Raw genomic sequence first — 17,742 nt, 5'->3', positions numbered from 1 at the left:
TGGACAACGAGAGGATACCAAAGGCAGCGTTAAGATGGACACCACCGGGAAAACGTAAGCCAGGGCGGCCAAAGAACACCTGGCGAAGAACAGTTGAAGGGGAGCTGAAAGAGATGAAGCTTACATGGGGCGAGGCACAGAGACTAGCACAGCAGCGAGATGAATGGCGTCGAGTCGTCGAAGCCTTATTTCCCATCCGGGAAGAAGAGGATTAAACGTAAAACCTATTGAACATCATTCAATAAAGTAACTTTTGCATAAGAAATAACTTTTAACCAGATCCTAAGACCAAAAAAAAAAAGATGTTCGAAGCGAGTTGTTTCTTTTAATTGGTGCACAATGGTGAACTGGTACAAAGCCTTGATTAAGTCGGTGTAAACAGATGAGCCTTTAAAATCGCTATATATTTTGGGATGTGACTTATTTATACGTCTTCATGTGCCACAGTCCGTCGTTGAGATAGTGAACGTTCTCGATCCCGATGCCCTTGTTGACTTTTTCTCTGTGTGATGAAAAGAGACCCTATTAACGCTTGCGACTCCTTTCAAACTTTGCATGAGCATTTTAAACTTACATGCTCTCTGCAGACATCTTCATGACGCCGACACACAGCGCGTGTTGTTTACCCTCCGCCATGATGGCCTATGTCCTCTGGTCAAGGATATAGCGTTAGACGACAAACTGTGCACACAGTCTTACCTGCGGAGGTGTGCACAGACAGGAAACTCTTGCAAATAATTAAAAAAAGATGAGAAGGATACGACGACGGTGTCGGATCCAGCCGGGTAGAGTTTAGCGCCCGGTGACGTCAGCCCCGGACACATGATGTTGGCTCCGCTTAAGACGAATTTGATGGCCCCTTTGTCAACTTGCTGGTGCGGAAGAATAAACGGATCTGAGAGGAGACAATGTAGTTAGTGTTGAATAGGGGCAGCACAATTCTGTAAAAAAATAAAATCACGATTTCATAGTGTTTCGATGTACTGTATTTTCCCAGACTATAAGGCGCACTTAAAATTATTTTTTGTCCTCAAAACTCGACAGTGCGCCTTATAGCCCGGTGCACCTAATGTACAGATTCTTTCTAGTTTTGCTTACCAACCTTGAAGCTATTTTATTTGGTACATGGTGTAATAAGTGTGACCAGTAGATGGCAGTCAAACATAAGAGATACGTGTTTCAAGTAAACAACACCAACATTTTAAATGTTCCATTGAAAATATAGAACATTACACACGGCGCACAAAAATATATCAAAATGTTTTAGTACGACATTGGTAAGCTATGAAGGCGCACCGCTTGATGTGTTTCAACATACGAGTATTATTATGGTGTGCGTTTAAGGTAAGACAATATCTGGCGTTTTGTTTCGCAATATGCAAAATCAACTTTTCATACCTTCTGGTACCTGCTGATCTGTATTTGAGATCTGCATAAGTCCTGAAAAATTGCGTGCTTCCGCCTTTGTAGTGCGTGGCGACGCTGTAGTCCATAAGCTTCTTCTTTTTCTCTATCTTCTTGTTATGGGACATTCATCCTCCACTGTTGCTATTTCTAATATAAAGTAGTGTAAAGTTCTTACTTATATCTGTCAGTAAACTCGCCATGAAAGCGCTAAAACATAGGGAGTTTATATTATTCACCCAAGGAACTTTAGTTATTAGAGAGTTCCGGTCGGACAGTTTTTCACGGGACACATTTCCTGTGTTGTTCTTTCCGGATGAGGAGATGCTGCTCCGTTATTGATTGAAGTAAAGTCTGAATGTCATTAAAACAGTTAGCTCCATCTTTTGACACTTCGTTCCCTCCCGTCCTTGCACGCTACACCGCTACAACAAAGATGACAGGCAGAAGACGCTGCCAAAGGTGAGCCACGTAAATAAGACCACCCATAAAACGGCGCATCCGGAAGAGACTGTCAGAAAGCGGCTTGAAGATGATCTGTAAAACATCATCTATGCAACATTTTGACCAAAGAACCACCATTACAGGTTATGTAGACCACAAGGAAGTATTTTACATTTAGAAAAAATTATAATAACATGACTCCTTTAATGCGCCCTATAATCCGGTGCGCTTTATATATGAAAAAAGATTTAAAAAATAGACCATTCATCAGCAGCGAGCCTAATAATCCGGTGCGTCCTATGGTCCGGAAAATATGGTATGTAATAATGACAAGTCAAGATGATAAATCTATTCATTAATATCATTGCTCGTCTTGTGCCTTAATGAATAATAGCAACGGATTAGGGCTGCACGATTAATCAACATCGAATTGATTCTAGGATTTCAATTAGTGCGATAACCGTCACCGGCATTTGAGTGACAGACATGTTCGCCAATCAGAATTATGGAGCCTTGCGTCCTTTGTCCCATGGCCAATCAAAAGTGTTTAAAGTACACAACGAGCTTGTGTTCGCTGCAGAAGAGGCAGTCAGTACGCTAATAACACACACCACTTGCACATTGGAAAAAGTTTTGATGGCGACTAGACCTGGGCTTATTGTCACTAAGTCAATCATTTGAAAGATAAGTGAAAATAAAGTCAAAATAAATTGCAATGTCCGTGTGTGTTTGTTTTCTTTCTCTCTCACTTAAAGGGGAACTGCACTTTTTATTGGAATTTTGCCTATCGTTCATAATCATTATGAGGGACAAGAACAGGCGTCTTTTTTTTTAAACGACTTTAAAGATGATAAAAAACGCTTTGCTTAGAAGATGCGGCTAACGTGAGTCACCGTTGTAACCTTTAAAGTCCTCTAAGACAACTTCAAAAAACCCTCCAACATTTTATATACACACTGCAAGTATATATATAATGTAGTAACAGACACCTTCATAACAATATGTAATATGTACAACATAAACACTGCAAGTATATATATATATATATATATATATATATATATATATATATATATATATAATCTCCTGAGGATTGAGGAAACCCCTCATGAAACAGGCCTGTAGAGATGAAATAGTCTTGTGATTTTTTTCCCACACAAACATATATATATATATATATATATATATATATATATATATATATATATATATATATATATATATATATATATATATATATATATATATATATATATATATATATATATATATATATATATATATATATATATATATATATATATATATATATATATATATATATATATCACACCCACAATGTAGTAACCGACATGTTCATAACAATATGTAATATGTTCAACATTTACCGTATTTTAGTCATTTTAATCATTTCCGAGACTGATTTATTTTGCGCTTGATTTCTGTTTCCATAGCAGTGCATGTCCAACTTCTGGCAACAAATGTGTGTTCCTACTTCCAGAATCAAACAAAAGTGTGTTCTAATCATAGCAGACTTGGTAACAGACAACAAAGACAACTATTTTTGGACAAATGAGGATTTACAACCTTATGTTTTTGAGGCTGAATATACTGCTGCTTATAGAAGCGAGCACAAAGAAAGAGTTAGACAATTGAGCAGACGGAAGCCGGGAGAGGGGGATGAAAGCGATTTTGACGCTATAAATATGGAACTTGGAGACAAGCTATTTCAACATAAATGGATTGCTTACCCAAAATCAACAGGAAACGCCCCCAACCAGTTGGGCCAGACAAAAAATTATCCATCGAGTCAGTCACTTTAATATTGATCATGATACACGCAGCACATCATGCGCGTTATTACAACTACAGTACATACGCTGTCTGGCTAGCTGTGTACAAACAAAAGATGAAATAATACTTTACAGATACTGTAATATGATTGTTCATGATTTTCAGTCAGTACAGATTGGTGTTGTATCGCAGTGTTGTGCATAACAAACTCAAACGTGTTTCATGTTGTTGTAGAAGCTCGCATATCTCTTTCCGTAGCTAGTTTTTACAGATAATACTGTAGCATGCCCATGTGTTACTACGCTAGAAAATGAGTTCCTCAGTGTTCGCTCTAACGATAACAATGTCACTACAGTTTGGTTATAATACAGATTATGGAACATAAATGAAGTATTGTTGACGGTTTTTGAATGCATTTTTAAGTGATTTAGAGGTAGAATTGATTGCTCCCGTTAGCTGCATTGCTACCAAGAACGAGGCGATTTTTAAATGGTAGAAAGCGAAAAAAACAACCTTTTGTCTTCTTGTCTCTCATAATGATTGTGAACAATAGGCAAAATTCCAAAAAATGTGCAGTTCCCCTTTAAAGTTCTTACTCTGTGCATCGTTCCCAGCACCTGAGCAGGTTTATTTAACAGTAGAATTAACTGAACGCAGTGAGCCCCCTTTTCAGTCATCCACAATCTTTGTCTCGGTGGGCGGCAAGCGGCACCGTTAGCTTACACACACAGGACATCGCCTCCGCTACTCGCTAGTGGGAAGTTCCGCAAAGTAACACAAATTATGAGGAAAAACTATGATTACAAAGCAACTTAAAATGGGATGGGCAATGTAAGGCCATCAACATGAACGAACGAGCGAGAATGCCATGATGAAAAAAAATTCATAAAAAAGACAACCTAACCTAGTTTTTCCAACTGGGAAAACTTTTTGGGGATTTTACCTATCATTCACAAGCCTTGTGTAAGACAAGCACACGTTTCATTTTTTTAATGCATTCTCACTCGTAAACAAATGCAATCAAAAGTCCGCTTACAATGGAGCCTATGTGGGTCGCTCTATTATGCCTAAAAAGCTCTTAAAAGTACACCCAAACACCTTCATTAAGGTGTTATACACCTGATCTAAGTATATATGTAATGTAGTAACAGGAACATTTATAATAACATGTAATATTTATGTATTTTGCTCAATTTGGGCATACGGAGACGCATTCATTTCATAAACGCTGATTATTACTCACTACACACCTCATGAGAGCCATCAAACATAATAAAACATCACTTACTGCTGTCACTGGGATGCCGACTTTTAGGATGTTGACATATTTTCATTTAGATGAGGAATGACTCATAATCCTTGCAAAGAAAAGGGGCGTGCAACCAAACATCTTTTTGTGTCTTTCTCGTCTTTTTTGAGTCTAAATTGGATGCCAAAGTTGACCAACTTTTCGGATTCTGTCCGCATCTGTCAACTATTTAAGTGAGAGGCATTATTTATGATCAAGAATAAACTTCCACGAGTTTCGAGGCGAGAAAGCAGCTGATGAGGTCAAAATAGCAGCACAACTTAGTTAGCTCTCTGTGATCACGGCGTCGCTATAAATAGCGTTAGCACTTATAATAACAATATCGCTAACAGTCAGGTCAGAATATGTTAGAATATTATTGGCTGGATAGAAGACCTCCTGTAGACTCCATTGTAAGCAGACTTTTAATCACATTTATTTGCAAGTTAGAACGCATAAAGAAATACATCCATATTCTTGTCTCTCACAATGATTGTGAATGATAGGCAAAATTCCCCCAAAAAGTGCAGTTCCCCTTTAAGATGTTCAATACTCACAGTAAAATGTTTGCTTACAGAAATGAGTCCATTATATTGTTTTATTTATTTAGAATAACAAATGTATTTACCTTCTAATTCCAGATATATAAATACTTTATTGATCCCGACGGAAGTTCACTTACAATGGGAAACAATTCTACAATAAAGAGAAATAAAAGAGAACATCCTTTTAAATGGTTTATGATTACATTATTACTTAATTTTGTCATAAAGTAATATTATTGTTCATCAGCAATTACTTGTGAGACAATATAACTTCACTGTATAGAAGTTATTGGTTTTTTCTTCAATTTAAGCGCATGATGTAGACCAGGGGTGTCAAAATCATTTTAGCTCAGGGGCCGCATGGAAGAAAATCTGTGCACACACGGGCAGGACTATTAAAACTAAAAAAATAAAGACTACTTCAGATTGTTTTCTTTGTCTTACTTTGGCCAAAAATAGAACAAACAACATTCTGAAAATATTACAATAAAAGTATAGAAAAAACTACCGGCAGTGGTAAAGTTTAGATCCATGAAGGAAAGAAGAAAGTGAATGAATGTTTATAACTGAATACATTTACATATGCATAAACACGTCTTTTCTTTGTTTGTTTTTTTAATGAATTAAGTAATGTTTATGACAACCTTTTTCCAAAACACAATATAGAATGTGAGATATAACAGGATAATGCATACATTTATAATTTGTTTTCAAAAAGGTTACAAAAAAGTGGGACTCCAAAAATGTACTGTGGGACCCCATTTTTATGACTTGATGGGGTCCCTGGGACCCCATTTTGAAAATTCCTAGAGCCAACACTGATGGAGTATTGGTGCGTGCGAAACAGCAGCAGGTGGCTGTGGCCTGCGGGCCGCTTCTATCACTAATCAAATATAATCCCGGGGGCCATAGATCATTCATTCGCGGGCCGGATCTTTTGACACCCTTGATGAAGACAAAAGCTAAGAGTCTGTCTGCAAAAAGCCAAATATTTTTGAAAGTCGATTTATGGAATATTGTGGGGGGGGGGTGTTTAGGTGGGCGGGTGTTTGGGGGGGCGTAGTAGAGGTGGCGGGTATATATTTTCAAGTATTTCTTATATATATATATATATATATATATATATTAATCTGTTCATGAATGAGTATATCCGTTCGGCCACCGTGTCCAATGGAGAAGTCTGATCTACAAAATTTGCAGGCAGCATACCCCTTCCCCCTCTTGCTGTCCTGGATGAACTGAAATTATTTTTTCCAATTATTTTGGAACTTGCAAGCGTACCGTATTTTTCGGACTATAAGTCGCAGTTTTTTTCATAGTTTGGCCGGGGGTGCGACTTATACTCAGGAGCGACTTATGTGTGAAATTATTAACACACTACCGTAAAATATCAAATATTATTTAGCTCATTCACGTAAGAGACTAGACGTATAAGATTTCATGGGATTTAGCGATTAGGAGTGACAGATTGTTTGGTAAACGTATAGCATGTTCTATATGTTATAGTTATTTGAATGGCTCTTAACATAATATGTTACGTTAACATACCAGGCACGTTCTCAGTTGGTTATTTATACGTCATATAACGTACACTTATTAATTTATTTTAAATTGCCTTTCAAATGTCTATTCTTGGTGTTGGGTTTTATCAAATACATTTCCTCAAAAAATGCGACTTATACTCCAGTGCGGCTTATATATGTTTTTTTCCTTCTTTATTATGCGGCCGGTGCGACTTATACTCCGGAGCGACTTATACTCCGAAAAATACGGTACTTCTTCTTCTTACTCGTCGTCGCCATGTCTCTTCTTCGTTTTTCTGCTTCGTCTGTTATGTTTTTGGACATTACTACTTTCCGTAGTTTTGAAGCAATGCATGATGGGAATCCAGGATGTTGTGTGTCTGTGTATTAACGTGCTGGCTGGAATAAACACACAACACACGCTGAGAAATAGCTCCGTGCCTGCCTACTTTATGGGTTGTAGATAAACCTATGGATAACGGAGACATATATAATAGTCTCCTTCTTGTTGTGTGTGCAGTTGTGCACTGAGCTCCAATAGCCATAGATCAGTGGTTCTTAACCTTGTTGGAGGTACCGAACCCCACCAGTTTCATATGCGCATTCACCGAACCCTTCTTTAGTGAAAAATAAATAAAAAAATTATTCAAATTCAAGACAAAGTTATATGTGTTTGGTAACACTTTAGTATGGGGAACATATTCTACGTAACAAAGACTTAATTTAGAGTTATTTGGTTAGGGTTAGAGGGTTAGGGCCAGGGTTAGAGGGTTAGGGTTATAATAAGGCCATGTCGTTTAAAGCACTAATAAGTACTTAATAATGACTAGTTAAGAGCCAATATCTTACTAATTTGCATGTTAATAAGCAACTAATTAATGGTGAATATGTTCCCCATACTAAAGTGTTACCATGTTTTTTTACTGGTGCACAAAATGAACCGTGCATGAACATCACCTTGTTCAAAGAACAAAACCAACACAGTGCATAAACTCACAACAAATTACACACCTGCAAATCAGTCTGACTTCTGCTGTTGCCGTATCCGTAATACGCCGATAGGGAAAAGTTTTTATTTACACGATGAGTCGGTTGTGTTTTGACCTCCGCCGAACCCCTAGGGTTCGATCGAACCCAGGTTAAGAACCACTGCCGTAGATGTTATGTGACTGGGCCGGCACGCTGTTTATATGGAGGAAAAGCGGACGTGACGACAGGCTGTCTTCACTCAGGTCTTGTTAAGGGGTGATGGTTTAAGGTGAGAGAGGACGCTAAAGGCAGTGCCTTTAAGGCACGCCCCCAATATTGTTGTCCGGGTGGAAAACGGGAGAAATTTGGGAGAATGTTTGCCCCGGGAGATTTTCGGGAGGGGCACTGAAATTCGGGAGTGTCCCGGGGAAAATCGGGAGGTTTGGCAAGTATGAGTATAACCCCTTTACCATTTACTTGAGCAGACTTACATTTATGCAACAATCTCAGTGTGGGGTAGAACGGGCCTTCTCGCTGTCTGAAGAAGAGCAACTCTCCATTCACCGTCAAGATTTCAATGTGTTCATGGCTGCAAAGTGAAGAAGGAAGGATGTGGGATCAACACATCACTACACAAGTTGAACATGAATACAAATAAGAGAAATCATACCATCTCACTATTTTGACAGGGTCCTTCTTTGGCATTATGTGATTGAGCCATGACTCGATTTCAGGAAATTGATCCAGCAGCTGGCTCTTTATGCCTTTAATGACGGATGTTTTCAACTGTATGCAGTTTGACACATTTTCCTTCTCATCAAACCTAAAATGGATGACAAAAAGAGTCACAACACAAATTACACTGCATTAGCTTGTTTTTGGTAGCTTTGTCGTAGCGTATATATTTTAAACACCAGCATAATAACCCTCGAAAATGTCAGTAAATACACACCCCGAACATTGTAAAAGACTTAATTTAAAGTGGACATTTTTGGACAGACATACAACAAGCACACCTTTGACCAATTAGCCCTTGCTAGCTCCGTTAGCGTTAGCCACTGTACCAAAATAATGACCACTCACTTTTTAAACATCTTCTTTTGTCGTCTTTTCGTCGCTTTTCTGTGAGATCCAAGCTTTGTTCCTACACACGCCACTCATATACGATACTATAATCACGCCGTGGAAACAATGTCGTGTAGAAAAAATGGCAAGTTAAAACTAACGCACGCCTGTTTTACGACGATCGCAAAGCAGTTCGAGGAGTAACTTGATTTGCGACAGTCATGTCGTTACACGGCAGGTCAGGTTGTTTAAAAATGTATTTGTTTAAATTTCGTGGGGAGTATTAATTTTTATATTGCTGTATTTATTTATCTTTTTTATGTATGTTCATGCTGTGTCATTGCACTTAATAAAACTGAGCGCTACCGGACATTTTGTGTATGCATAACGGATAACGAAGACTTTTGCAATATGTTTTAATCTGTATTCTAGTACCAAAGTGGACAATAGAAATGAACTATACATTGAATTGTGAGTTGTTTTTTTAATTTTTTTTAATTTTAGTAACAAATATGGATGGACTGTACAAAAGAAATCACTAATACATTAAACCTTTTAATTTAAATGAATGTCATATTTGATTAAGAAAGTAGTATAACACAATGTATACACAATATACAGTAGAAATCAACAATACACTACTAGACCTTCAATCTTTTTTATATAGTTTAGTTTTAGTAACAAAGTGTAGGAAAACATACATTAACAACAAATCGGAAAAAAGTTCATTATATTTGTATACATTTTTAGAAATTAACAATACGTTAAATCGTTTTCTTCCATTTTATTTATTTTATTAACAAAGTAATATGGAACGATACATAGCCAACATACAGTAAAACATGAGCAATACACTGAATCTTGAATCTTTTATGTATTTGTATTACTCAGTAATAAGTAGTAATAATAACAATAATAGTAAAAATAGTAATAATAATAGTAGTAAAATACTACAAAATGTACATACCATAAAGTAGAAATGACCAACACATCATTTGTTTTCATTTCAGTAACAAATGACTATATGACAATGTATGCACAACAGCATTTGAATTAAAAACACATTGACTATTAAATGTTTTTTGAGCACACAAACCATATATATTGACAATGTACATACAAATTAAGTCACTTTTAAAACATTTCAATATTTGTATATATCCAGTCAACATCCTGATATAAACAAAACATTTCAAAGAAAGTAAAATAAGAGACAAAACAAATAGAAAAAATACGAAAAATTGGGCTTATCTAAAACAACTTACATTTCTAAAATAAAGACAGTAATTTAAGGGCTTTTTAAAATGTGTTTTACCATATTCCAAGGTTGTTGTTTTTTTAGAATAATTAAAAATCATTCATCAAATGGGAGAATTTGGGTTTTACTTTAAGAAATTGAATTTAATATAAATACATTTGCTTTTAACGTGATGATAATAATTATTATTTCTAATAAGATCATCAATATGCCAGTTTTATTCTCTTCTACAGTACATAGGGACATCTCTATATCTTTGTCTTTCAGCCAACCTCTGATCTCCTCCCAAATTAAATGTACAGGATCACATTCCAAAAATACATGATTCACATATTATATAGTATTCCATAACAGTTGTCAACCATAATCTTTATATTTTGTTTCAGAAAATCATTAGTGGGTTATATTCCAATAATTATTTTAAATTATATTTAGTGAATTCCATTAATAAAATGTATTTAGTGTATTCGAGTTATACATTTAAATTATACTAATTTAACTTTAGGAATAATTTGCTATGTATTATATATTATGTGTTACTCTTGAATCGTAATTTCCAATGGTTAGGGGGCTGTTCTCGAGTGTGTATATTGTATGGCGCCATCTTGTGGGCCAAAGTAATACCACAATATGGTGCGAAAAGTTTTTTTTATTTTCTATTAACCAATTGAACACAAACATTATATATTGACAATATACAAACAAACTGAGGTACTTCCAATACATCTCAATGTTACAGATATTCATTAGGTTGAGCAATCAAAATATTTCTACAAACAAACATGTTAAAGAAAGTAAAGCAAGAGACAATACAAAACGATTTAAAAAACTACAAAAACTAGTACCACTCTTGGTACACTGTCTTAATCTAGTGGTACGCCAAAAAAATCACTGGATTAAAGTACAGTGTTTTATTTTCCTATATTCAAGTACAATTGTACTGTTCAAACTGTTATTGTTACAGTGACCAAACATATTAAATATGTTTTTTAAATAGAACCTAAGCCTTGTTTTTGATGAATACTTAGGCCTATTATGCTACTGTATTTTAATGTTGGTCATTCTGGTGGCACATGGAGAGCCAAGTTTTTTCTGAACCACTGATCTATAGAATTACAGATGTAACAATTGTCAATTGTCAACCATCATGGGTTTTTTTTCTTTCAAAAAAATCATTCCATCAACAATATTTGTTTAACTTTAGGAAGACTCGGATATGCAACGTATGTATCTTTTTAAAAAAATTTTTTTTATAGAACTTTACTTATAATATGCAACATTTGCATATAATCAATAAATAATAATAATCAAAACAAGTACAAAAACAGTACAAAACAGCGCCTGGGGGTTGTAAACCCAACAAAGTAACTAAAGTAGAATGCCAAATATATACAGTATATGTAACAAAATGTAAAGCCATAGGCTCACACAAGCTCCGTAAATAATCCAAATTTGGAACACAGCCTCATAGTTTTTACAGCTTTTTGAAGTATAGAGTGTTTTAAAGGAGATTATTTTTTTAAAGGCACAAAAAACAAGTTGGGTATTGACAAACTTACATGTATGAATATAAAACTTAGCCAATAGTATAATGAGGTTGCAAAGGTAAAATTTCCATATTTCCATTTTCTACCGCTTGTCCCTTTTGAGATCGCGGGGGGTGCTGGAGCCTATCTCAGCTGCATTCGGGCGGAAGGCGGGGTACACCCTGGACAAGTCGCCCTCTCATCACAGGGCCAACACAGATAGACAGACAACATTCACACTCACACACAAAGGTAAAATTATTTTTAATTATTTATTTTTTTATACACTGTAAATCCAACTATAGCACATCTTTAAAACAAAGCCCACATTTGTGAAGTGAAGTGAAATATGTTTATATAGCGCTTTACATAGTGAAACCCAATATCTAAGTTACATTTAAACCAGTGTGGGTGGCACTGGGAGCAGGTGGGTCAAGTGTCTTGCCCAAGGACCAGTGTTGGGTTAGTTACTGAAAACCAGTAATGAGTTATAGTTACTAGTTACTTCATTTCAAAAGTAACTCAGTTACTAACTCAGTTACTTACACCAAAAAGTAATGCGTTACTTTGAAAAGTAACTATTTAGTTACTTCTTTTTTTCTTTTCTTTTTTAAAAGCACCCATTAATGCCCTTTAGCCTTCATTTCAGTACTGTTATTGCACTGGAGAATAATACAATGTGTTGATCAACTTGACATGCATTTGCATCACTGAACTCTGCTAAGCAATGTGGTCTACATACAACACACAAACAATGTGGTCTACATACAACACACAAACAATGTGGTCTACATACAACACACAAACAATGTGGTCTACATCCAACACACAAACAATGTGGTCTACATACAACAAACAAAGACAAAGATATGTTTCAAAGGCCAATTTGTTTCTGGCCAGAACAAATTGACAAAACTATTTTAAATAGCTGCAACATAATGGCACTTTAACTTGAACTTGAAGTAGATAGGATATTTGAGCAAAGACACAACTTACATTTAACTAAAATGTTATTTTCTTTGTGCTCGACAAAAGAAAAGTATTGAGAATTTCTCCTTGTTAAAAAAATCGACTCTTGGCTTCGCCATGATGTCTTGTTAGTTGTTATGATAGTAGCGTTTATGTGTGTGTGTGGCCCTTTAAGATATGACAGCATGTGGGTGAGGGACGTCAGCGAGTAAGTGGGCGAGAGAGGTGAGCGAGCGGCGACAGTGAGTGCTTGCAGGTGCTCTAGCTTGGTGGATGGCTGCGTCCAATAAAGTCACAAAGTTGCAACAAACCGCCGGCCTCGTCATTCACCCTCAGCTGTAAAGACCCTCTTCCGGGTAAAGTGAAGGTTGTTAGCCCCGAAGTAACGTCTCCCCTGCGCTCCTCAACTAGGTATGAGAGTCCCCCCCCCGCCCCCACCCACACAAAGCACGTACGCCTTTTCTTTTCCACCGCAGCGCTGCCACAAAACACACTCAGATCTTCAGTTTCTAGCCGATACTACATAAAAAATAACGTAAAATAACGCAGTAACGCATCATGTAGTGACGGTAACTGAGTTATTGAATATAAAAAATAACGCGTTAGATTACTAGTTACCGCCGAAACTAACGGCGTTACAGTAACGCGTTAGTCCCAACACTGCCAAGGACACAACGGCAGTAACTAGGATGGCGGAAGCGGGAATCGAACCTGCAACCCTCAAGTTGCTGGCACGGCCACTCTACCAACCGAGCTATGTGCCTCATGTCATGACTTTCGTACTTGTATCTTGCCACGCTCGAATGTCAATTTCCTGTATTCAATTAATTGTTCTCGAGTGTGTGTATTGTATGGCGCCATCTTGTGGGCAAAAGTACCACAACAATATAAAACACGTTGGTGCGAAAAGTACTTTCGTTCAAAGTACTTCCGGTGGGGTCACCGGTAGTTTTTATGAGCCTTTTTTTTTTACTCGTTCTTACCACCACTTGCTTTCCGCACCTATAAACCTACATGCACTTTGTTTATTTATGAAAAAACCCAAAACATTTGTTTTCGTTTTCTGTTATCGAGTTACTCTTCGCCGGACCTCCTCGCAGCACCGGCGGCTGAAGACGAGCGAGGCGAAAAGAGGAAGCAATAGACGTCCATCTTTCTTTCTGGATGCCAGCAGCAATAATAAGAGAGCAGGCTAGCTTCAAGTCTACTTTCCCCACATTTCGGTTTTTTTTCCACCTGTATTGGGACTTAGCAAAAAGGAAACAAGCCGGCGTTGAGCTCCAGGACAAAGCACCGCGCTCACCCCCGCTGAAGCTAGCCTGCTTTGGGAAGTTCGCGACTAAGAAGACTGGCTGCTGAGAATTAGTATTCCCGTTCTTTCATGTTTCCAACAGGTTTATCTTCCCCTAACCCCCCACCACCGCCGACCCAGGAGGCAAGAGCGACGGCTACTGATGTCAAAAACGACAGCGGCAACATTATATCTTCGAAGAAGAGGAAAATAAACGGCTCCGAGAGGGAAGAGACCAGCGGCCCCATTTCCCCCTCGCCCCCCAAGACCCTCACCTCGTCCTCCTCCTGCTCGCCCATCCACAAGAAGTTGCGCTTCGAGGACGCCGTGGACTTCATCGGGCTGGATGTGAAAATGGCCGAGGAGGCTGCCGCCGCTTCGTGCTCCTCCAACAACAAAAGCAAAGCGGCGCTGCTGGCCGCCGGCGTGGGCCACCATGCCAACGGACTGAGCAAGAGCGCCGCAGGCTCCGGGACCTTCTCCAACAGCAAGCCGGGGGCCGCCAAGAAACTAGTCATCAAGAATTTCAAAGGTAGCAGAACATATCTAATATCATATCTTGCATTTAAAGACTCCCTCACAAACATAACACTACTGTTTACAAATCAAGTCCGTGAGCTATCTGCCTGAGCTTTGTGGTTTTGTGTTCATTTGGTTCGAAAGGGACAAACGGTAGAAAATGTATGGATGGATGGTTAATTATTCATAACAGGAGGCTATCCTGGTCATCAAACTTGATTTACTTCAGAAACCAAACTGACCCAAACATAACTATTTTTTTCTCTCTCACGCCCCCCCTTGGGGATAGATTGTTTTCACGCCCCCCTGCAGTAATTTTTATTTTTAATCTGCATGTCAGGATCGTTATTTATTAACACTAAAGATTAAAGTTAAAGTACCACTGATGAAATTACCCTCTGCATTTGACCCATCCCCTTTTTCCATGGAGGAGAGCAGTGAGCAGCAGTGGTGGCTGCGCTCAGTAATCATTTTGGTGATTTAACCCCCAATTCCAACCCTTGATGCTGAGTATCAAGCAGGGAGGTAATGGGTCCCTTTTTTATAGTCTTTGGTATGACTCGGCCGGGGTTTGAACACACGACCTACCGATCTCAGAGCGGACACTCTAACCACAAAGTCACTGAGCAGGTTCCTGAGTAGGGATGTCCGATAATATCGGCCTGCCGATATTATCGGCCGATAAATGCGTTAAAATGTAATATCGGAAATTATCGGTATCGTTTTTTTTATTATCGGTATCGTTTTGTTTTGTTTTTTTGTTTTTTTAATTAAATCAACATAAAAAACACAAGATACACTTACAATTAATGCACCAACCCAAAAAACCTCCCTCCTCATTCACACAAAAGGGTTGTTTCTTTCTGTTATTAATATTCTGGTTCCTACATTATATATCAATATATATCAATACAGTCTGCAAGGGATACAGTCCGTAAGCACACATGATTGTGCGTGCTGCTGGTCCACTAATAGTACTAACCTTTAACAGTTAATGTTACTCATTTTCATTAATTACTAGTTTCTATGTAACTGTTTTTATATTGTTTTACTTTCTTTTTTATTCAAGAAAATGTTTTTAATTTATTTATCTTATTTTATTTTATAATTTTTTTTTAAAAGTACCTAATCTTTACCATACCTGGTTGTCCAAATTAGACATAATAATGTGTTAATTCCACGACTGTATATATCGGTTGATATCGATATCGGTTGATATCGGTATCGGTAATTAAAGAGTTGGACAATATCGGAATATCGGATATCGGCAAAAAGCCATTATCGGACATCCCTATTCCTGAGCTTTGTGTTCATTTAGTTCGAAAGGGACAAGCGGTAGAAAATGGATGGATAGATGGTTAATTATTCATAACAGGAGGCTATCCTGGTCATCAAACTTGATTTACTTCAGAAACCAAACTGACCCAAACATAACTAATTTTTTCTCTCTCACGCCCCGCCCCCCCTTGTGGATAGATTTTTTTCATGCCCCCCCTGCAGTAATTTTTATTTTGAATCTGCATGTCAGGATCGTTATTTATTAACACTAAAGATTAAAGTTAAAGTACCACCGATAGCCACACACACACACACACACACACACTAGGTGTGGTGAAATTACCCTCTGCATTTGACCCATCCCCTTGTTCCACCGAGGGGAGAGGAGCAGTAATCATCAGCTTCAAAATTTAGCATCCTCCATACGTCTACTCTCAGTACTCTGTCTGGGTAAAGTTTGTAATCATCCATCCATCCATGCATCCATCCATCCATCTTCTTCCGCTTATCCGAGGTCGGGTCGCGGGGGCAGTAGCCTAAGCAGGGAAGCCCAGACTTCCCTCTCCCCAGCCACTTCGTCCATCTCCTCCCGGGGGATCCCGAGGCGTTCCCAGGCCAGCCGGGAGAGATAGTCTTCCCAACGTGTCCTGGGTCTTCCCCGTGGCCTCCTACCGGTCGGACGTGCCCGAAACACCTCCCTCGGGAGGCATTTAGGTAGCATCCTGACCAGATGCCGAAACCACCTCATCTGGCTCCTCTCGATGTGGAGGAGCAGCGGCTTTAGTTTGAGCTCCTCCCGGATGGCAGAGCTTCTCACCCTATCTCTAAGGGAGAGCCCCGCCACCCGGCGGAGGAAACTCATTTCGGCCGCTTGTACCCGTGATCTTGTCCTTTCGGTCATAACCCAAAGCTCATGATCATAGGTGAGGATGGGAACGTAGATCGACCGGTAAATTGAGAGCTTTGCCTTCCGGCTCAGCTCCTTCTTCACCACAACGGATCGATACAGCGTCCGCATTACTGAAGACGCCGCACCGATCCGCCTGTCGATCTCACGATCTACTCTTCCCTCACTCATGAACAAGACTCCAAGGTACTTGAACTCCTCCACTTGGGGCAAGATCTCCTCCCCAACCCGGAGATGGCACTCCACCCTTTTCCGGGCAAGAACCATGGACTCGGACTTGGAGGTGCGGATTCCCATCCCAGTCGCTTCACACTCGGCTTTTAATATTGTAATCAATCAGATGAAATATCTAGAAGGAACTGGTTACAGAACAACCCCTGGAAATGGACTTTTTGAATGTTTTGAGGTTAAAAATGTACATAAAAGTTGCTGAGTTTTATTATATTTATATATGGCGGTATGAGGCTAAATTCCTCCCTGGCGGTGTTGTTGTATGGTAAAAATTGCTGTTTGGTCTGCAGACCACTGGCACATTTTCACTTTGGCCCTTGTAGGCCAAACATTTGGGCACCCCTGCTCTATTACCACTCACACCCTGGGGGGCCCACCCCACTATTTAAGAGGCACTGCATTAAAGGGTCTGTTTGGATGTTGCTCACAGTTACATTTTTGTAGGGGACATACATTTTTCACGCCCACCCTGAAGTGAGCTTTTATTTACTTATCTATCTGTATGTGTCAAGATATACGCTATAACCTTGCTTTCCCCCACACACAGAGAAACCCAAGTTGCCAGAGAACTACACACAGGAGACGTGGCAGAAGCTGAAGGAGGCGGTGGAGGCCATTCAGAACAGCACATCCATCAAGTACAACCTGGAGGAGCTCTACCAGGTCTTGCTTGCGCTCCCCAAATCCAGTCCGCCGCCAAACGTGTGCCTTTCACTCAAGCTTGTGTTCCT

The 17,742-nt window shown here is 38.7% G+C and overlaps 2 protein-coding genes across 2 annotated transcripts in view; one reads left to right on the top strand and one right to left on the bottom strand.

Annotated features, from left to right (window-relative positions):
- Positions 1-297: 297 nt before the first annotated feature.
- mcts1 (MCTS1 re-initiation and release factor) lies at positions 298-9,252 on the bottom strand. Its single transcript, XM_062040096.1, has 6 exons — positions 9,051-9,252; positions 8,638-8,790; positions 8,459-8,556; positions 762-895; positions 575-642; positions 298-502 (listed from the first exon to the last, which is right to left on the bottom strand). Exons 1-6 carry the CDS (start codon positions 9,059-9,061, stop codon positions 421-423), a joined length of 546 nt encoding a protein of 181 aa, XP_061896080.1. The 5' UTR covers positions 9,062-9,252; the 3' UTR covers positions 298-420.
- Positions 9,253-13,730: 4,478 nt separating this feature from the next.
- Positions 13,731-17,742, top strand: part of cul4b (cullin 4B) — a 29,666-nt gene continuing 25,654 nt past the window's right edge. Inside the window, exons 1-2 of the mRNA XM_062039787.1 lie at positions 13,731-14,608; positions 17,559-17,674. Of these exons, the coding sequence (XP_061895771.1) occupies positions 14,167-14,608; positions 17,559-17,674 (558 nt within the window). The 5' untranslated portion in view covers positions 13,731-14,166. The remainder of the gene's footprint in view (positions 14,609-17,558; positions 17,675-17,742) is intronic.

The sequence above is a fragment of the Entelurus aequoreus genome, linkage group LG28 (genome assembly GCF_033978785.1).
Source record: "Entelurus aequoreus isolate RoL-2023_Sb linkage group LG28, RoL_Eaeq_v1.1, whole genome shotgun sequence".
NCBI classification, from domain to species: domain Eukaryota; kingdom Metazoa; phylum Chordata; class Actinopteri; order Syngnathiformes; family Syngnathidae; genus Entelurus; species Entelurus aequoreus.
The sequence above is the reverse complement of the archived record's forward strand: the minus strand, read 5'-3'. Positions and strand labels throughout refer to the sequence as shown.